The 22,190-nt window shown below is 40.3% G+C and overlaps 1 protein-coding gene across 1 annotated transcript in view; it reads left to right on the forward strand.

The window, feature by feature from the left end:
* The window catches only part of LOC110039957 (rotatin-like), a 34,411-nt gene that overhangs the window by 3,640 nt on the left and 8,581 nt on the right, over nucleotides 1-22,190 (forward strand). The window contains exons 3-24 of the mRNA XM_089297695.1: nucleotides 1,416-1,656; nucleotides 1,834-2,061; nucleotides 3,070-3,272; nucleotides 3,654-3,804; nucleotides 4,615-4,720; nucleotides 6,626-6,911; nucleotides 7,464-7,667; nucleotides 8,327-8,539; nucleotides 8,679-9,050; nucleotides 9,251-9,809; nucleotides 10,492-10,720; nucleotides 11,418-11,564; nucleotides 13,593-13,796; nucleotides 14,769-15,014; nucleotides 15,546-15,761; nucleotides 16,911-17,199; nucleotides 17,766-17,894; nucleotides 18,363-18,611; nucleotides 19,210-19,293; nucleotides 19,747-20,159; nucleotides 20,926-21,132; nucleotides 21,578-21,807. Of these exons, the coding sequence (XP_089153821.1) occupies nucleotides 1,416-1,656; nucleotides 1,834-2,061; nucleotides 3,070-3,272; nucleotides 3,654-3,804; nucleotides 4,615-4,720; nucleotides 6,626-6,911; nucleotides 7,464-7,667; nucleotides 8,327-8,539; nucleotides 8,679-9,050; nucleotides 9,251-9,809; nucleotides 10,492-10,720; nucleotides 11,418-11,564; nucleotides 13,593-13,796; nucleotides 14,769-15,014; nucleotides 15,546-15,761; nucleotides 16,911-17,199; nucleotides 17,766-17,894; nucleotides 18,363-18,611; nucleotides 19,210-19,293; nucleotides 19,747-20,159; nucleotides 20,926-21,132; nucleotides 21,578-21,807 (5,206 nt within the window). The remainder of the gene's footprint in view (nucleotides 1-1,415; nucleotides 1,657-1,833; nucleotides 2,062-3,069; nucleotides 3,273-3,653; nucleotides 3,805-4,614; nucleotides 4,721-6,625; nucleotides 6,912-7,463; nucleotides 7,668-8,326; nucleotides 8,540-8,678; nucleotides 9,051-9,250; nucleotides 9,810-10,491; nucleotides 10,721-11,417; nucleotides 11,565-13,592; nucleotides 13,797-14,768; nucleotides 15,015-15,545; nucleotides 15,762-16,910; nucleotides 17,200-17,765; nucleotides 17,895-18,362; nucleotides 18,612-19,209; nucleotides 19,294-19,746; nucleotides 20,160-20,925; nucleotides 21,133-21,577; nucleotides 21,808-22,190) is intronic.

The raw sequence follows: 22,190 nt of genomic DNA on the forward strand, positions 1-22,190 counted from the left end.
TAGTGATGGTTGCAGTATTGCACACACAAATGGAATATGACTGATTTAATATCAATGATTATTACATAACTTGACTGTGATTGGCTGAGAAAAGGCAATTTTTTTTATTATTCATTTTAATTTGCAGTGTACATGTAGTAAAATTTAAGGCATGCATGCAGACTTTTCATAATAATTTTCTCAGTCATGAATTACGTGTTTTTATAAAATAAATGAGTCATTGTATGTTTGAAAATCCATTCAAATTATATTTGCGTTAAAGTGGTACTATGATCAAATTTTTACCCCTTGATATTTTAGGCGTATCACATAGAATTCAATGAAAGAATAAAAATGCTGTTTACCATTTGCAAGTATCTGCATTAGTTCCTGAGATATTTCCGTTCGAAAAATGTGTAAAATATGCAAATGAGGTGACTGATGACGTCATACACTCAACGCAATATAATATCAAGTATATAAATAGATCTATCTTGGCCAATTTGCAGCGCAGACCATTAAAACTTGGTAGGCTAATAGCTCTACAGGAAGCATACCTACAGCTATGAAAACATTCTGTTGCCATGGCAACTTACTCTTTTCCAGTCCCCACCCACTTGATTTCAATATGTTAGTGATTTTTAGCTCAAAAAACCTCAAGCGAGGCCACAAACTGGAGCTAACATATTTATATACTTGCTGGATCATGCATATGAGGCACCATTTGCAAATAGGAAAATGGAACGGCAAAGGTGGCCAGAAATTCTTTTAATATTGGGGAGGTCTGGAACCCAGTATGTTGCCATGGTAACAAAACTGATAGGCTTGTATCGTAGAGCACATTTAATAGAATCCTCCTGCAAAGAATCAAACATTTCTGATACAAATTGGCTGAGATATCTTTTTTCATCATATTTGATCAAAATTTGGTTGAGTGTATGATGTCATCATTTTGCTAATTTACATATTTTAAAAACTTGAATATCTCTGGAACAAAAAGAGATATTTGAAAATAGGAAGCAGCTTTTTTCTTCTCTTACAGGCTACTTGTTTATGTTTTAAAATGGCTTTGATAGGAAAGATGCGGTTTTCGTCATAGTAGCACTTTAAGGCTTGTACAATGGTGAAATTTAGAGTTTTCAGATATTCATTGTGTAAATCCTTGATTATACTTGCATTAATTAATACAATTGTAACCAAAATTAAATATAAAAATAAGTTTTTAAGAATAAAATTTCCTAAACTGTGTCTATTTGGGATATTGTAATTCCCTAGACCATTATGCATTGTACACTGCAAAGTATGTCTGTTTTTGGATTTGTGAAGCCTGTATTCTTCAGATCCTAAATGTATTAATGAGTAGAATTTGCTTTTAGGTTCTCTATCCTTTGATGGGTTTAATTTAACCACTTGTATTTCTTTAACATTTTCAACAGCCTGTGTCTGGAGCGGAAGGTCTGTTAAGCATTGGAGCTATAGAGTTCCTGTCGCACTTGAGGCAAGATGTGGATCCTGAGTTACATCGCGGCATTGATAGTGTGATACATCAACTGCTTAGCTTACCACAGGATGATGCTGTGGACCACAATCAGCAGTGCTTGTATAAGGATGATAACCCTGGGGTGATAGAAAGCATCCAAACCTCTGTGAACCACAGTGAAAAAGACAAATCTTATGGTGGGTATCGACTCAAGCCAGTACATGTGGTCAGGTCATGGGTACAGTTCCCATCTTGGACTCAGAAGTTCTCTTTGTCCCATGCTCCTGGAGGGTCTTCTTCATTTCACTACTGAGCTTAAAAGTTGTTTTTGCAATGAGTTAAATTACATTCTTTTGATATAAATTCCTTTCCAGGTCAACGTAGTACAACTCACAGAGAACCACATTGTGCACCAGTGTCTTTGAACACACAGTCGTCACCTGCTCAGAATGGTCTCCATCCTAGCACTCATAGCATATCTGTGTTGCCATCTATAAGCCCTGCTACTGGATACTTTCGAGAACAAGAAGGGCAGGACTCAAATCGAAATAATGTCATTCCACAACAGGTGAACTCACTTCATGGTGCAGAATCCTTGTCAAGTAAGCAACATTAGCTGCAATTAATAATTAATTCTAGCAAATCTACCACACAGATTCAAAACTGGAATTGTAAAATAGATATTTAAATGTGGTTACTGTAAATATCATCAGGCAAAGTTAGACTCGAACCAATGCAGCCAGCGGTTTCTCCCTTGATGGTACATGACCTGTGGGACAGCCCTCAGGGGATTTGCAGGGCTCTTGTGCTTCATTGCACTACTGTAACATGTACATGTGCAGATTGTTTGCTGCTCTTGCCAGTGAATCTTTGTGGATTCTTGCTCCCTCTCCTCCCTCTCCACCCTCCCTCTTGGTTTGCTGTTTTTTTGGTAAGTATGCGGTCAGGTAAGTTATTTCCACCGATATCTTGTAGTGTGACGGTGCCAGTTTGCAGTTGCTTCTTGGTTCCCACTTCGAGGTTTGCCATGGATATCTCCCTTCAGCTTATGGCACTTGGCTCCCTGCTAACCCTTTAGCCACCAGTTCCCAAGCTCATCTACAGGCCAGGCCAGGCCAGTTCTGAACTCTGGTTTCTTTAAAATGATGAAGCTTGGACACTCAACCTGTACATGTAACTACATTGTACTCCACTAAATGGAGATGAGATGCTTCTGTTCAGTAGTTCATTGAGCACTAGTAACCCTACTATTGTAAACTCTGACCAAGCCTCAAACAATGATTGTTAATCCAGCCTAGTTGTTTAAATATACATGTACATGTAAGACCACTGCACCTCCTGCACAGTGGAATTTTACACAGAAAGATCCTCTCAGTGTCTTCATTACATATTATGTAAACATGGCGGGTTTGACACAGATGAAGTGGTATTACACACTATACTATTTAGCATACAAAGTTGTTATTATACAGTGTCAGAAACAGGAAGAAAGGAGTTGAATTGTAGTAATCAATCAGTCAATGAAGACTAAGAAGAAGATAAAGATAGGGGAACAATTACGCAGAACCTTGATTTGTTTCTCTTTTCCATATCCCATAATTTATTTACAGGAAACTCTAGTGACAATTCAAGCCTGACCTTTCTTCCATGGCTACCTTTGTCAGCAAGTGACAGGCACATTTTGTCTGTGACAGCCAGTCGCCTACAGAGTCGCAGCTCGTCCTTGGTTTCCAAGTCTTGTGAGTTTCTCAGGGATGTTCTGTTTAAGGATTTCCCCGCAGAGATCTTCTTACACAGGCCAAGTGTGCTTCAGGTGAGAATCCAATCTCTCGTTATGGAAATATGATTAATATTTCGAATGTGGAATGTGTTACTTGAGTCATGCTCACGACTCTTTGTTTGCAAGAGTTAATATGGCCTGCCAATGGCCAAAAGCATACCAGGTCTCAGGAATGGCCAACAAATATCTTTGTACGTGTATTTAATTGTTAATAATGATATGATATACAATTGTGTGTGACACTTTGATCTGTCATGTGGAAGATATTATACTCTCATTAAAAATGCAAATGACATCAAAATGGGCCACTAGTTACAACTTTCAATAAGTACTTCTAGTCCATCTTGAAGGGACTACTCTGTCATTTTCAGTTTCCCTTTTCAAGCACTAACAAGTAATGTTTGTTCAACCAAGTCTCTCCTAGAACTACTGGAGGATAAGGTCCATGTTGGTGATGATGTCACCCTTGTGCTTAATGCCATACAGTGTCTGTGTGACCTAAGTCGTCATGTCCATGTGCGACTCATGACAGTGTCTGATCTTGTACTGTTCTGTCCTGACCAAGGTTTGGTATTATTTTTCTTTTTTTAGTAAGCTGGTATCTTAGTTCATTGTATGGTATTTGGAAAGATGTTCAAGTAAATGCACACATTTATTTGGTAGTAAGGTAGTGTGTCTTTGTGATCCCAACAATCTCTACAAGAACTGTAAGTCTTAAAGGAATATTTGATGTCTTTCACCATGGGCTAGTCTTCAAACTCTTCTTTTCCTGTCCAAGCTCATACAATTTCATGTGTAGTGTACATGTGCTTTGGGATATTCTGATTGACAAACGTTTCCTTTGACCATGCATTGTTCTCGTAGAAAACATAGGTAACCAACTGCAATCCCCTAAACTGCATGCATGTTATACATGTGCTTCGCCTTTGCAGAGTTGTCTATTGTTAAATGCAGTTAAATGCAATTTAACGGAGTTAACAACAAAGAGTGCCTGCCTTCATGTAGTTGTCAGCAGTGTCTTGATGTGTGCATGCACCAGAATTCCATGTGCTCCTAGACCGAGACGGGTTTATGACCTTCGCAGCCATAGCATTTACAGTGAGCACTGTTTTGCATGGGAACACAGCTTCAAGCATTCCCCCTCCCTTCCATCTCTCTTTTCATGGTTAATTCAGTATGACGGGTGCCTGTCTTCCCTTCTGCATGGGGGCTCATGGCTTGGTTTCCAGAATTTGCCAGCCATGCGAATGGTCTCCATCTAGGAGCTGGGTGCCAATAGTGGAAGCTCCTGGATGTCTCAGGCACCCAACCTCCATTTAGCGATGCATTTGTTAATATATATTTAAAATGAACATGTTGTTTTTTAACTGAACAGACTGCTGGAAATTCCGACATATCACTGTATCAGTGGAAACAAAGAATCAAGGCACTGATCATCAGGTGGCAAATGTAAGAGAAACTGGAGATGGAGGCGTTGACAGGTGTGTATTTGCATATGTATTAAATTCTGTTCACCATGCAACATATCCAGCAGTAACCGTAAGGGAGGGTTTATGCAGGAAAACCTTTATTCCATAAACTTCACAAAGTAATGACCTCCCAAAAGTAGCAACCCTCCAAATGTAATGTCAAAAATTGTGGCCACTAATAAATCCCAAATGTAGCGACCCCAATATGAAGAGCCCATTCATGTGGCAGCAACATAAATTTAATGTGGAATGAAGAATTTCATTCATGTTTTACAAATCCTTTTTTTGAAATTCTGTTGCACCAACATTTTTACAATGCTTTTTGTTCAAGGAAAGTAGCACTAATCCCCTGAAAGTAATGATCCCCTGAAAGTAGCATTCCCCAAAGGCTGCTTATCCAGGGAGTAACGAGGGTCATTACTTTCGGAAGTCTATGGTAAGTTCATTGTGCTTTATGCAACAGTCATTTGAAACCCCCGACCCCCCCCCCCCCCCCCCCAATTGGGGGATACCAGTGGCAAACCAGGGGTTTACACCTCCTCAATTTAGGTTCTCTGGTAGTCAGGGAATGCACCTTTTTTCACGGCTTCACTACACAATGCAGGGGATGAGTGGGGGTTTGGCGGGGATTTCACTTGCGGTTCACGACCTCTTTTAGAAGACTGGCAAGGTTCAAGTTGCATGTTCACAGAAAACATGGAAGCTGAACAATTGACGAAGAAGGTACATGTATGATTTCAATTGTGAAATATCATGCTTTGGCTTGACTTCAGTGGCATGAAAAAAATCCTTTGAAAGCTCCAGTCGTGAAAATAATTATAATTTATTTAATGAACTGTGTTTGATATTTAGAGGGCAGGGGAGTTCACTCTAAATTTTTCCCTGCAAGACAGGGCTTTCATTGCACTTCACTGAGAGTGAAAGTGAATGCATGCCTCAGGTATCCCCCAAGAGGGGGAGGTGAGGGGGTTCAAATGACTGGTGCATTGTTATCATGAAGCACTGTATAATAGTGGACCACACAGTTTTTATAAACAAGTATATGCATACATGTACAACCAAATGAGAGGAGAGACCATATACTTGACCTGTTAATTCTTAATTAATGTAACTGGGTTCCTTTTGTGTAGAAATTACAATCGGTGGTAATTTTTGATTTGCAACTGTAAGAGAGGTTAAGGGTGGCTTTCAGCAGCTGTTGCCTGTAATGAATGAGTTCCTACTAAACAGATGATTAAGAATACATAATGTACTTCCATTGCCAAGGACAAATATGAGAAGGAGGCTCAATAGGAAACTTTTTCAGTAGAAGTAAATGATGGGTAACCCTTTGGTTAAGTTTACCAAAAGGAGGATAAGAATACAGTGAAAAGTGCAGATACTATACTGTGCACTTGTTGATCATAGTGAAAACAAACAAAAGACCTGTAAAAGGGAAGAGCACAAGACGCAATAACTATTCAGTCAAGGGCTAGACCCACTATTCACTAGTAGGCCATTACACTTGTCACTGGTCATGCTAAAACAAGGAAGAACATCTCGATTCTGTGTTGACTTTACAAAACTGAATGAGTCTTGACCTGTCAGTTTGGGCTTCCCATTCACGCACATTGGGTATGACTTTTGGGTTGTGTGGTGGAACAGCAACATTTCAGACTTATGGCAGGAAGGAGAATGAGGATATAAAAGCAACATGGTTTTTAATGGGGAATAGTTCAGACATGCATTTTGACATGTTAGATCTCTCTTTACTTGTATTACACTATATAACTACACTATTAAAAAACATGTTATTAGTTAAGATGTACAGTGCTAATCTCTTTGTACCCAGTTGCTGTCTCTAAGCATTTAACTTCATCTAGTGTCTCATGAGCAAGCAGTTGAACACACTTTACTTCTGTCTTGTTTCGATTTTAGTGATGATCAGTCAAATTCTAATCTGTCTGACAACAAAGCCTCCCAAGCAAGTGATGAAGATGAAGATGAGATGGTAACAGAAGCACTACAATTTAACCAACTCTCCTTGGAGGAGTTTTGCATCATTCTACTCTCCAGAGTTGTACCCATGTTTCAGGGACCCCTGTGTACTGATTCAGCCTTAATTGAGTCTGCAGTTAACTTGTTACACAAAGTTCTGCGTTTAATGACAAAAGTTTTTCCTGTTGATCTGTGGAGAGGTGGAACCAAGTTGAACTCTTTGATGGTTAGTGAAGATGATTCATCTGCATTATCATGCATGTGTCAATAATATGACTGAAAATGACGAGGTGCGAGACAGTTCTAGCAGGTGTTACTACCATTTGTTCTGTGGCTTGTGTTTGTAGCCAATAGAGGGCATGCTGTGATTGGCTAATTCTGGGTCATTGTTCTCCTGTAATGCCACAGGCCAATTACGGGCCTGCAAAAACAAAGCAAAAAGCCATATTACAGAGAGTTTATTAACCTCAAGTGTTCAGTTTTTTACGATGAAAATCTCAAACCTCAGCCTTGCCGTATTAATCTCAGTTTGAAATTATCCAGTAAAGACCTCAATCTAGTAGTTATATCAAAGATCAGGAACTCAACTGGTCAAAACACATTCAACCAGCCATCACAGTTTAACCCTGTACACCAATGTGATATGTACACCATAATGTCTTAGGTTTATTTGGTGTGCACCTTTGACTGAGTAACATGTAATGTACAAAAACGGGTTCTGAATATAAACTACATGTAAATAACAAAGCTTTAAATTTCTGTGTTTTGTTTTTGTCAGGCCACTTCTCTCGTTAATGTTATGAAGAGCTTGGGTGAGAGTATAGTGCACCACATCAAGTATTATGTTCAGCTAGGACGTGATGACGATAAAGAGGAAGGTGTCAAGCCATTAAAGCATACACTACCAATACATCGACTGACAGTTATCAATCTGGCAACATTTCTGCTGCAATTTTTGGAGAACTTGGTGCCTCTGGAAACGGTAAATTCAATGGTCATGTGAGAAGTAACTAATATAAGCAGGGTTCGCACGGGTCCTGGAAATCCTGCAAAGTTTTGGAAATCTGTTAAACTCAAGTAAAAAAAAATATATGAAATGTATGGCAGACAGTAAGGAGAATTACCACTGAGATCTTGGGAGTGAAAGGGTTAATGTGAATTTTAGAGTCCTGGAAAAATCAATCTCAGTCCTGGAAAAGTCCTGGAAAATTGTTTCTGAAAAAGGGTATGAACCCTGTATAAGAATACAAATAGTCAAAAGCTATTGATTTCCTTTTGATTTGGAAACTCTTTTTACTTCTTATATGACCAAGTTACTTGTTTATGACAGTTTACTCTATAGTGGAGCACTGGCTGCTTATATGAAGACCCTGACTCACTGAGTTGTAATCCATTTTTTTGATCATCAGTGACTATACTTCAGAATGAGCTCACCAGTGATATTCCAGGCACTTAAATACCCTAAGCAGTGTTTGGCTTTTAAATAAATGTAATTTATCTACTTCTATCTGTGATGAATCAGCAGCTGTTTTGACCTTACCCTGAGTTTATGAATAAACTCTGTACTGTACTCTTGACCATTATTTTTGTTGATAATCTTACAAATATGTAACTATATAATTTTGTTATTTAATTTTCTAGGCTTGTAAAGTGGTTCCTTCTGAGGTAACTACAGTCATGTGGCTCCTTTCTATGGATGAGCTCCTGGCTACCACCCATGCTCACCTCAGACCTGCTGCAATGAAGTACCTGCCTGTTCTGGATCCATATTCACACAAACTTTGCATTTTTGCCCAAGACATTTGTGAGTCGATGGCCAGCACTTGCAAATTCTTAAAAGCATGTAGAGTCGAGGTAGGTGATGGGTCTTTGTACAACCTTGTACATTGTATCTAACATTCTTTGAAATGCATGGGGTTTCTTTGCCAAAAATGGGAGTCCACTAGATATGACATTCATTGTGTTGAAATCTGGTTTCTTGTTTTATCTCTAGGAACTTGGAAACTCCCTGAAAGAACTCTCAAACCTTGTTCAAAAATCTGTACCAAGTGTGATATATCACAAGCATATGGAATTCATCCGCGAGGCTCTGAAGATCTGTAGTAGGGTTTGTGATCCATTAACTCAAGCAGATGAACGGGCCATCCCTGTTTGCCAGAAAATAGTACTTCAGTTGCTTGCTCATCCTACTTCTGAAGTTAGACTGCAAGCTTACAAAGCATCACTAAGTCTGGTGAAAGAAGCCTGCAGTGTCAGTCACGTGACTGAACCCTTCTCTGTTGTCTGCCAAAAAGCACTGTTTATTTTGGACAGGGCAGTGCTGCATCAGATCTGCTGTTTTGGGATCTATGATGAAGATGGAAAGGTCAGTTCTTTCACTACTTTATGAAATAAAAAGAAATCTAAAGTGAGCCACATCTCGCCTGTGGAACCGTTACTGGGGACAATATGGCTTCTTGTCTTCCGTTTTGTCCCCATTAATGGTGCCATAAGTGATTGTGAGTTGAGTTTTGCCCCAGATTTCTTCCCATTTCTTAAGTGGTGAATTCTACATTTTGCAAACAGGTCAATGATGTTGCAGTAGAACTCATCACCACCCTCCTTCTGGGCCGCCTAAGCATGAGTGGAGAACTGTGGAAGACACTCTTAGATGGACTGGTAGTGTCACTTCCCCAGCTGCAGGGTTCACTGTTGGTTGATCCAGCACTGGACCAGTGCATACTGGAGCTTGTAGCATCAAAGGGTGCCACAGGAGGACATGTCACTGCTGAAGGGGACATCATAACTTTACCAACACTAGAGAGGCTAAGAGGTGCACTGCGGCTTATGTTTGTAAAGGACCCTAAACTGCGCAGCAAGGGCTTGGAATCGGTTGTGTGGCATTTGACAGATGAAGCAAGCAATGAAAAAAGACAAAGTGTGTTTCATGGCATCCACGCAGACAATGCTGCAGATCTATTTATTGTGGATCAACTAACCACTTCTGTTCATGCACACGCTCCAGTATCGCACACAAGCATGGATAAGAGTGAAATTCTTAATCTTCATTCCATATTATCATCTTCGTCCTTGGACGTTGCATTAAGGAAGTCGTCAGCACAGCAGCTGGCCATCATTTTGCAAGGTACGAATAGAAACAATATTTAGAAAAGAAGAATAACAGTGAGAGAAAGTGATTAACAATACCAAATAGGATGTTTACCATGTTGAAACTGCATGACAAAGGAACCATGGGGTTCATTTTAAGGACCCATTTATTGTCATACTTTCTTTAAACATATGAGCCGTGAAAAAAGGTGCCATAAGAGGGCCGTACGCGTCAACGTGATTGGGCCAGAAAACGCGTACGGCTCTACTAGAAATGCTTATGGCCCCCGCAAAATTGATGTTCTCTTCAAAATGAGCAGATGAACGTAGACATTCTGACATCGAATTTTGCAGACGATGCAGGACTATTTCAGTCGCCAACTTACTTCGAAAACACAGAAAGAAAGTGAACACTCGTCAAAAATGACGACCTTCACAACTTAATCAGAATCCAACGACGAAATTGTCATATGATAAAATGCTTATTGACTGAGTGAGGTATTGGTCAGCAGCACACACGAACCTCGCCTCCCTCGGCCGTACATGTACGTCCTGACCTCTAGCCAAATATTTTCCTGTTCGTACATAATTTTTCTTTCTTACTAATAACTTCAGACAATCAACCTTGAGTGAGTAAAGGAAAATGAGTGTTGCTATAATATGGTGAGGTTATGTTCTTTTTTTGTTTTCTTTTCTTTCTCCCATTTTGTTTTTATTAGACCCTCGATGGCATGAGCCTATGCTACAGGAACATACAGATGAAGTTTGCATGTCCTCTCTTCAAGAAATACTGGATCAGGATGCCCCTCTGCATTCCTCGACCACACCTTGTCCTAGGGTGGAGCTCATACCTCCCTGCCTGACCATTCTGAGGCTGTTAGCAGAGTATAACACTACCTGTAGACACAGGCTAGCAAGAAAAATTTCCACGTACAGTCTGATCACAAGGTAATCTACAGCTCATAAACATACAAAATAATTAAAAATTGGAACATCTTTGACTATTTGTTAATAACAGAGTAGCATTTTTTGCTGCTGTCTTATTGAAAGGACATATCAGTATTGATTAGAGAAAGGAGGAGACAAAATAGTAAAACATTTAAATATGCATACCGTAGTAGTTCAAGGGTACCTCATGGCACTGCGATCTGTGACGTATCTTTAAGTCAAAAGTGCTTCATCTGCAGCTGTAGAATATGGACGTACGTTCACGATTTACCCCGTATTTTAATCTGTTTGCATTTGGCACTTGAGAAGCTGTAAGCTTGGTTTAGAGTTCGAAAACATTAAAACATTTCCCTCACTAACTCTTTACCTTTTTAGCGTACGATTAAAGAAAATGGATCCTCATCAATCCTTATTGCCCCCAGTGGGGTATGGGGCCGCAACGATGTCTCTTTTCAACCGAGTCTTGTCTTTCGCAATTGCCTGTGCCTCTCCCCATGACAAACCCATCTCACTTAGTTCAGTTTCAACTGTCTTTCTCCAGGTGGTTTTGGGTCTCCCCCTTTTTCTTTTGCCTGCGGGTGTCCACCTAAGGGCAACCTTGGGCATTCTCTCTGGCCGCATTGGTAAGACATGTTCCAGGCATCTAAGCCGGCGTTTAAAGAAAATGGACACTTAAACAATTTTATTCTCTTATTAGGTGTTCTCTCTTGTGCCAGCTAAACGGTCAAGTTAAATATGAAGCGTCTTGCCTTATGGTTCTTCTACTCTTTGATGAGGTTGCAGTCGCTCTACCTCATGGTGATAGTGGTATTCCTTTCAGCCTGCCAAAATCCCTCGTTAGAAGGTATGTTTAAGTTAATGATTACAAATTGCTAGGGAGTTCGTCTGTTGAGAAAGACGTTCTTCAGATTGAGTCCCTGAGTTGATTACAGACTTTTTCTTTTTCCATCTGGTCACATTCCGTTTTGCAGAGCAATTGAAGATCTGCTTCAGACATTGTAACTTCAGACATTTTAAAAGACCTACACTTGGTACCAATAACTGAACGTATAAAGTTTAAGATCTTGATCCTTACTTTTAAAGCTTTACATAATTTGTCTCCTTGGTATTTACAAGAATCGATAAGCCACTACCGTCCTTCAAGAACTCTCCGTTCATCTAATCTTTCCGTCTCAACTGCACCAGCTATAACTTGAAGTTTTATGGGCCTAGACCTGGCCACAACTTTGGAACGACTTACCAACATATACGAATATCAGAAAATCAGACAATCTCCATATTTTCAAAACTCCGCTTAAAACTCATTTATTTAAGTAAGTCTTTTTGGAATAATTTTATTGATTCTTGTCTTATTTTAGTTTGTAATAATTATTATATATTAATCATATTTTATAACTTGTGAAGCGCCTAGATAACGCTTGGAAAGGCGCTATATAATAATATTTATTATTATTAATATTATTATTATTATTATTATTATTATTATTTATTATTGTGTGTTCAGATACCTGAGGGAAATAAAATCTGACCACTTCTTTCGTCGCACCTTTAGCAGGGCTAGCACTAAGAAAGAAATAACTTAATTCATAGGACTATTCTAAGCTTTTTCTTCGGCACTTCAGATCGGGCAGCTCCGGTTCAGTGCTTTGTCCTTTGTTTGACTACATGTATCACGAGGCTTACGAATCGAGTGATCAACCGCAGCTTAAGCGAAGCACGTTGTCTGAATTAGAACAGTTTGACAAGTCGTGCAGTGCTACCAACGGTATTTTGATTTAGAAAACAGCCCTAAGAAAATACGTGCGCTGATTGGTTAAAAATAGTTGATAGTGGGCGAGGGCGCAGCCTGAGTCAACTATTGCGCGAGAGAAATCGAGAGCGAATAATCTAATTGTTTTAGTATAAATCTACTAGTCGTTCAAAACTTAATCTAAATCCTCTTCACAGACACTTCGAAAACGCCAAGAAGCGGCCGTCATTTTGTTACCAAGGGCACACTGCTACGCTATTCACTATCTATCACAGAATAGGTAGTGAGTAGCGTAGCCAATCAGAGAACGGTATTCGTGATAGAACGCTAGGAGATTTGTACTAAAACAATTTACGTGACTGTTCATGTAATACTTCCGTTGGACGTAGTTAAAGTGTATTTTCAGAGAATAAACCCTGACCAACCCTAGACATATATTTCAAGTTTGAATTAAGTCTGGCAGCTATTTCACCGTAATTTCATCGTCAGAATTTTGGTCATTCATGTACTAGTACCATACAACTGTGTCACTTTACGATCACATCTACTGTCAGAAGCAGAACATCTGAACTTCATCTGACGCCATCTAAAAATATCAGTTCATTAATGTCGTGAGTGCTGCACATACATTTCATTTCCATTTAGAATCTTTGTATAGGTAATCATACGGTTTTTCTCGTTCAATTTGGAATTAATTTGCACGAGTGAGCCTTTTGAAAAACTCACAAGTGCAAATTAATTCCAAATTGAACGAGAAAAACCGTATGATTACTTATTAATAATATATACATGAAACAATTTGCGTGGAGGAAGTGCCGGAAGATCTTTCTTGAAGCCATTTTTTCTTCTTCGAGAAAACTTTTCTCAAAGTTTCCGCACAAAATTAATTTTCGTCATCATTTTACGTAATATCATTGGCTTCGAAAATTTGCTACTGTCTTTAAGCCAATCATAATCCAGAATTACGATGTGTAATTTGTACTGGTGTTACACTTTTTGCACTGGTGTTACACTTGAATTGCATTGCTCTCAGCCAGTCAGAATCGAGTAATTTTTTCATGTACATTATTAGTTCTGTTATGTTATTGTAGATATATTTTCCTTTTCTTTCTGTTTTGGCAGATTCCAGTTACCATTCTCCCCTCCTGTCCACACCCCTGTCAGTGTTCACCAAGTCCCAGGCCTTCAGGAGAAAGACACGCTGACTTCAGAACCAGCTATTTCTAGGTTAAGGTTGGCCTGGAACCTAGGCTGGCATGAGAATATCGAAAACCTGTCAAAAGTAAAAGGAGTGGAGGACATATCTCAATCCGATAAGGACATAGGGTGGGACACTTAATGTGACATTTATAATTACATTACTGCTAAGAAAAAATGGCATCTGTTAATGTTTGGCAGAAGACGCCTTCTTCTGATTTTTTCTTTTTTGATGACATCATTGTTTAAAATGCCGGTGACCAGCTTCAAGTTAGAAGTACCATTTCATCATCGATTTTTTTTTCTAGCGCAAACGTTTCACGTTTGCAGCATTTATTGGTCGTAACTTTTGAAAGATTGCGCTTTGCTTTTTATGCAGTTAAGTGCAATTTAACGGAGTGAACAACAAAGAGCGCCTGCGTTCCCGTTGTAGAACGCGGTGTTTTTGATTTGTGCATGCACCAGGATTCCATCTGCTCTTGGACTGAGACTTGTTGGCAGCCTTCACAGCGACAGCGTTTACAATGAGCGTTGTTTTGCATGGGAGCACGTCTTCAAGCATTCCCCTTCCATTCCCTCCCGCTTTGCACTCTTAATTCAGTGTGGTGGGTGCCTGTCTTCCCTTCCTCTAGGGGGCTCATCGCTGGGTTGCCAGGATTTGCCAGCCATGGGAGTGGTCTTCATCTAGGAGCTGGCTGCCAGTAGTGGAAGCTCCTGGATGTCTCAGGCACTCAACCTCCATTTCAGCGATATAGTTGTTGTTGTTGTTTTTTTATGGGGGATCGTCCCTTGCATAAATCTGAAAAAGGGTTATCTAAATGTACCCAAGGAAAAACATGAACAATGGGTAAAATGTCCGCGCGTATTATATGTTAAACCATCGAATAAGGGAATTATGTTTCCACTATTTTGTCATTTTCTAACATTTTGGCTTCTTGCTTTTGCGCGTTTTTTGACCTAATATGGTAAAAAAGCGCAACAGTGACAGCGCAACGTCAGTAACAGCGATGGGTGAAAACAAGCTGTTACCACGAGAGCAGGTTTAGGATCATCTATAAGACATACGAAGTAAAAATAATCTATAATCATTGCTTTCTTCAGGTACTGGCGAGCGTTGCAGTGGAGAACTCTTGACGCTGTTCTGCTTAGCTGTAGCCACATCACCATAGCACTTACTAATCAACTGCTCTGCATGGAGTCAGCAGACTCACACTATGACGTGAAGGTGGCCCTTACTAACATTATGGCGCACCTGTTGGCTGATAAGGGTCCAGCGATACCTGCTGTAAAACAAAGGCTTGCTGTAGAGGTGTTGTACACTTTAAAATGGGAAAACGCTTTTGAAAGGTAACTTCATGACTATGCCAAGACTCTGCAGTTGGTCTAATACATGTGCAAGCATAACGACCTTTCAAGGTTCTGTTTTCTGTTTTCAGGATTTCATGCAAACAAGATTACATTTCGGTCTATGCTGAAACATGAGTTTCGAATTGTTCAATTGCCAAACTGTACACATTACCGTAATGCAATCTTTTCTTTTTGCAATTAGTTGCCTTTGTTGTGTGTTTTGTTTCAATTGGTGTTTACGGTTGGTTGATTTTGTTTAAGATTCTAACCTTTTCCTAGGTTCAGTTTCCATTACATTACCATATATTGTTCCCAACACTCCATTCCTTGCTAGGAAAAGGACGGAAAGGCCTAGGCCAACTTTTCCCACCAACTCCTAGAGAAGTCGCCTGTTTTCCCAAATTCTTATAATCAATCTTTAGTTTGATTAGAGTACTTCAGCTGTAGTCTTTTTTGACTACTCTGGCTCATCTTTATGTTGTGTCATATTTGCTATGAGTGGCCGAATGCTTTCTCCACATAACACTATAGATATCTTCAAGTGGTGCCGAATAGCAGTGATGATGACAGCTTACTCATAGAGCTGCTTAAAGTGTTGGACATGATCCTCTCCAGTCCCCGTCAACCTCCAGAGCCTGTGGTGGCCTGGGTAGCAAGGGCTGTCTTGCAAAGAGATGGACCTCAGATGACTATGCTGAGAAACGTCCAAGCTACTGCGGGTTCACAAACTGTTTCTGAATCAAAGAGGTGGGTACTGCAGCTGTTACAACACAGCCATGTGTGATCTGTAAGGGTTAGCAGCAAGTTTCGTAACTGACCAGCAGAACTGTTCAATATTTTTTTTACCTTCAAGCGAGAGTACTGGCTGTGTAGCCAAAATATGTCGAGATGCTGAAAAGAGCACTCCACAATTAGTAAAAGAGCGACATTTACGATGTTAATCTTGGAAAATCCTGATGTTATACCTCTGCAAAGTCGGCAAGTTTGTAACCCCAGCATACAAACGTCTGCGACGTTCCCAAACTTTTTAGAACCATAAATTCACTGTTGCGGATGGTATGAATCTCAAACACGACCATTTCACTAATTTTAAAGTGCGTTTTCACCCTTTGCGACAGAGTTTGCTCTATAGCCAATATCTGACGTTGAGAAAAGCAGTTCGTATAGAGTGATCGTCCAGGTGAGGGTAGTTCCGAAAAGAACTGTTGTTGGTGACTGACTTTCGACAACCTCAAGTTTGTCATGATTGCTGACAAACTTAATACGAGTCTTACAGCCAATACCATCATGGCTAAATTGACCAATAACTTTCAACGGACTGACTTATAACACCATCGACTGACAAACACTATTCACTTGACTCTGAAGATGATTTGTCGAAACGTGGATCACCGACAACAGTTCTTTTCAGAGCTACCCTTACCTGGATGATCACGCTATATGAACCACTGATATTCCTGGGTTCAAACCAGTTACTATGTTGACAAAAGCTGAAGACGGTTCATCTTTTGCGTGGCAAATTATAACAAAACGTGGCGCTTCAAAAAAGCTTCGCAATAAAAGAAAAGTGCATACTAAAATCAGCAAGTGGTGAGAATTTGTTAGCAAACTGGAAAATGCCATCGAGTAATGCATGGCTTGTGGGTGTGGATTTAAGGCTTGTGTCTCGGATCTAGATCGACTTTCTTCTGCTTTTACTGTCAGTATTCATCTCACTATTTCCGAACTTGTTAACAGGGCAATCGCATGAGCTTGATCAATGTTTAGAGAACAGTCCGTTCAATGATTCCTGGGGGGATTACATGCAACATCGTTTAGCTATAAGTCAAAGTCGAGGTAATTACCGACGAATATTTACCTTCTATCATTTCTTACCGAACAAAATTCCGTTTACAGAGCACTGCGCAAGCATCTCCTTTCTTTCCTGGTCACTTTGGTCAAGAGCCTGTCAAGGTATACCAAGGCCTGGAGACTGGATAAAGAAAGGATATTTATCGGAGACCTGGCTTATGCCTTGGCCCTGAATCTTGACCTAGCAGATAACCCACAGTTTTATGATCTCCCTGTGCTTGAGACGTCATTGGTCTGTTTGGCTCACATCACTGCGCAGCCTCATTGGAGCTCGTACTGTAAATTCTCACAAGGCATGAGTCTGTGCATACAGCTAATGACATCTTTGGTACAGGTACGTTTTTTTACTCTAAGCTTTACCTTGTACCCATCGGAAGTGTTGAAATGGGTTTACATTTGTTTGCCTGGTGTTGTGATCCAGGGAATTTCCAGCCTATTGTAGTCCCAGGCGCTGCGTTGTGTCTTGTCCTCACCCTCACAGAACCTTTCTGTACCCAAATGTATTAATGAATATAGTTGGTACTTGCAAATTCTTGGAGGAAATCTGGCAAACAAAGGTTAACCAGAGATGGACTAGCATCCTGTCTTCTATGGGGAGTAGGGTAGAGACTGATGATAACTGATTAGTGATTCTAGACGTCAAACAAGATCCCGAGGAAACTGACCAATCTACTGATCATCGACTTTTTGTCTTGTCTCTGAAGATGACGTGAACTCTAGTTGTCGAACCTTTCTTTACCAATTATTCTAAAACCCACTCTTACCCAGATGATCACACTGGAGCACTACTGATCTTCCTGCGTTGAATCCCACCCACAGTGAAGTGCCACCCTTTACAACCTGGCATTGACGCATAATTTTCAACTCTTGAAACACAACTGTAATATGTTTCAACCTTAGGTGGTTCTGGCCTTCCATGCCGGCAGGCTTGGTGCTAGTTTATCGTTTATGGGTAAAGGTGTCACATATTATTCCAGTCTCTGTCTTGTGCACCTCACACACGAGATGTCTGCCATTGATCCAGGGCAGGTAACACATCATAGCTTAATGTGACTAATTTATCAAATTGTGTATAGAAACGAGATTCAAGGTATAGGTATTCGCCTCTCGGATTGGATGACGTATTTTTATCCTTGAATCAAATGAGGTAATTGTTTTCAAAATTTAAGCCTGTAAATCTCGATTTTCTCTTTGATACCAGACTTGGATGGTTTGTTGTCTGATTCTCGAAGAAACCCAGCTTTGAAACGATGTTTTGATAGCGTGCTAATATAAGCGTTGAGGAAGGTAAAAAAGTAAAAAAAACAAAAACAAAAACATGAACAGTGATTGTGCTAACCAAGACAGCTTCAGAAAGATTCGGAGTGTCTATTTTCCACATTGTGTGCCCCAGATATATTAATTCGATGTTTCAGAGAATTGTATTTGTGTTAAAAAAAATTCTTGAAACGTCTTTTCTATAAGAGGAGGGTTAAGGTACATTTCGTGTTCTCTTAGGCTTGGGTCTCACACTGGTTACGAAGTCAAGATCCCCAGGAAGAGCCCTTACCTTGGCTGGTACCTTTGTTGACAGACCGCTGGCCTGATGTCCGCTGGATTGGTCTTTGTATGTGCACTAGCCTTGCTGACAGCGAGCAGGGTCGAAGAGAGCTAGAGAAGGCTGGAGAGAAGTTTGTAGGGGGCTTATGGAGCTTTGTCTTCACCATTCTGTTAGATGACGTGGAATGCGGTTTTGTTCGGCAACAGGTTAGTCTCATTGCAGTTTAGCAGTGGGTCAGTTAAAAAGATATTCTAATCTTGTTGTGGCCTTGCGCATTACTCTGCCTTCAACTTTCCAGTACCCATAGAGGTTAAAGATCTCTTTTCACAAATGGAAGCAGTATCTTCAATTCTAACACATAGCGCGTAGAAGTTTGAGAGCTCGTTAAGAAACGTCAGTTGCGAAAAAAACAAAACAAAACAAAACGAAAACAACTGCAGGAATATGTGGTTCTGTCTAGATATCGTTTCTGGCTACTTTATGTTTTAGCCTGATACTTAAGCCTTATGAAGCTAAGAAGTATTGTCCACAAATCAAGCTGTAAAAGCTAAGCTCGGAGCGAGAAAAATGTCTGCAATGCTCAAAGTACAGTGCGAACAATGGGAAGAATTTTAAAAAACTCTACGCAAGAAGCGCTCAAAATTATTGACTCCATCTGCTCCCAAGTTCAAGGTTTTTCTTCACTGTTGTCACTAATGCTCTCCCGGAATGTCAGTGACTTACAGATGATGCAGATGGATCCTTTTAAGGAATGGATTTTACGGAATAATATATTTTAGTCTGGTATATACGAATTTCTTGTAGGCGGCTCTACTATTATGCAGTTTGACCAGTGGACTGTCACCTAACATGGATACCTCAGAGTCACAACCATCAGGTCAACTTAAGGTAGAGACATCCATTTATGAAAGAGATGTTGTTCTTCTTTCATCAGCTTAGCAAGGCTAGCTAGAAAGGTTCATCTTCTCTGGTTTCTGTGATCATTTTTGGCCTGGCAAACCTAGCAAGTGAATACAACTTTCTCAGCATAGTTCTATGTTTAACCTACTTTTAGACGCCTGTTGTCAAGCTGCTGCTGTGGTGTAGCTTTCAGATTACAGAGGAACGGAAGTTCCCTAACATGAACAAATTACGGTATTCGACAACATTAAAAAAATGCAGACCGCATTACAAATGAAAATCACCATGACGGCTATCTTGATTAAGGATAACTACCTTGGAGCGTTAAAAGTACTGAAGCTAGACAACACTGTTGGTAAACACCCTAGTAACCAGATAGAGACGCTTTGGTTGGCAAAATGTTCTCTTTAATATAACCCGTTTCTTATTGTTTCTTTTCAGAACACCTCCAAAGGCCTCCAAGATCTCCTTTCCCTTCTTGAACACTTCAAGTTTTTCCCCAAGGTCTCAACCATGCTCACAACCAGTGCCCTTCCATTGATGGTCGCACGAGGAACATCCAGGGCCTGCCAAAGCTCTGCTTCTGTGTCCTTCTCATCAGGCACTGATACAGACATCCCATACAAGCCCCTTGGGTCAACGTCCCAGTCCCAGTCAGGTAGTGTGAGCTCGGAGGCTCAGACCGTAGTGACAGAATCTGCTAATGGTAAAGCAAGCCCTGGGGTGTTCTCTGTGGCGTCACACACCTCAAGTACAGTGCTATCAGGGGTGTCATCGTCTGCACCCGAAACACAGCTGTCAAGAACTCCCACTTCATTGGTTCCCTTAATCAACGAGAGAGGTCTTCCAAGTGGGTAGGTTCCAGTCTCCTCATACGTGTTAACTGATTTTTAGGTAGAGTTGGTGGAAGGGAAAGGCTATGAAATCCGGGAAGATTCCAGCATTTATGTTAGAAAGTCCACGACCGTGCAAAATCTTTTGTTTTGCACTCATACGCTATCATGGATTACGTAACTGAAACGTTTCTGTTGGTTAGTTGCTCAGACAGAAGTAATCCCCTAGCGTTTTTTGTGCACGGTCAAGGCCAAGAAAGCGAATAAAAAACACACAAGAAAGAACTTTCTCTGGCTCCATAACCACTGTCTATTACTCTTAAGAACGGTTTTGGCTGATTATCATGTTTGGTGTGAAGCGAGTGCTGTTGCAACAACATAACTGAACTAGATCGCAACTGTGTTTGTAGCAATAATACGATAACAGATGTGTTATTCCCAACGTTTCTTCCTCTATGCTCCCGTGTTATGCTCAAACTCGACACATATTTATTACCATAGTCCGGTACAGTTTTTATGACACTTTTTATGATCACACAGTTACATATATTTGCATATTTCCTAGTTTTAACGTTTGTTTCCTCGTGAGTAATTGACGTTTTGTAAACTTGTGGAGACTCTGGAGAACTGTTGGTTTTTGACTTCTGTCCATTTAAGTTTCTAACTAATCTGCTTGTCCTTCAGTATTCGCTCATCGAGACCTCAGACTTGTAGTTTGATATGTAGTTACACGAACTAGTTGATCACGTATTAAGAAGAGAATGTTCTGCTTTTTTTTTTTCTTTAGCATGTCGAGTGCAAGTAGCAGTAGTGATGTTAGTAGCACAGTCAGCTCAGTGGCACCATCAGGGGCCTCGTCGGCCTCTGTGAGGTCCTCAGTGACACCGGGTCTTATTGGTGCCACGGCAAGGCTCATGAACAACTTAGTGCTCCTGGCACCTGGTAACGCTATTTCAGCTCTGAAGAAGGCCCAGATCCTGAGCAGTATCACCAAGTGAGTTTGAGCACCGAGGGAGGAACTTATATAACATATTATTATATTTTCTCGTGATTCAATCGAAGCAAGTTCAACATTAAATCATGCAAATCATGTATTCATGTAAAACAACGGATTCCTCATGTCTTCTGGCACCAAGTTGCCAAATTATAGCTCTAATTAATACTAATTAATACTAATTTACGTCATAAGCGTGCAGATTTCGCACATATAATACAAAGGCTAGACTATTGTTTAAATTCAATTTTGCAGTTAAAGTTGCGTTTCTTTGGACAAATCCGAAATGGGATTCTCAAATTCAAAAACGGATTTTGCGTTTCTTAACTAAACAAATTAATCCAAGGTCACTCGGATCATGGTGCATCGGAGGAACCGAAGAATCCTTGTCTAGAGTGGAATACGAATAATCGGAGTGTTTTTGTGTCTATTCATTTCTGTACAGCCATGTTGAATGCTCCGAGGTTCAAAGCTACCTCTGTGGAGAAGCCTCACTGCTATTACCACGTGCATCCGCTGTGGTGATCCGAGAGATACTCTCCATGTACAGCGATATCTTAGCTTTCCTTCACTCCGTGGTAAAACTGAATACCATATTCTGCTTCAATTTGTTACAAGACCAGGAGGCTCTGGACAGGATTGTGTTACTGTTTTCACTTGATGCTTCCTTTGCGGGTAAGGTGATCATTCGGATAAGAACTGTCGCGTAAGCATTAACTTGACTTTTCACAGAAGCGTTTCTCATTCTTTGTGATTTTCTAGTTGTCTATCTAGTGCTTCTCAGCAGCCGCATTAAGTGTTATGTTATACCTCCCAACACAAAAACAGAACAAACTGCGAAAACATATGTGCCTGACACCGGCTGGCACACAACTTTGCCGCGGTTTCAGCGGGTTGCACGACCTGATCATGTGCGAGTCGAAGTTCAACTTGTTGTTTCCCTGGGAGTAAGTGAGTTTTGACCCATGACACGTGACACGTTCTCCTCCAATCGGAAAACGTATTTGAGTTGGCAGGTATAACAAATCTCCTCTTCCCCCTCCCCCATAAGAGGGCAT

This window comes from Orbicella faveolata, unplaced genomic scaffold (genome assembly GCF_042242905.1).
Source record: "Orbicella faveolata isolate gen_17 unplaced genomic scaffold, um_ofav_v1 contig_3, whole genome shotgun sequence".
NCBI lineage: Eukaryota > Metazoa > Cnidaria > Anthozoa > Scleractinia > Merulinidae > Orbicella > Orbicella faveolata.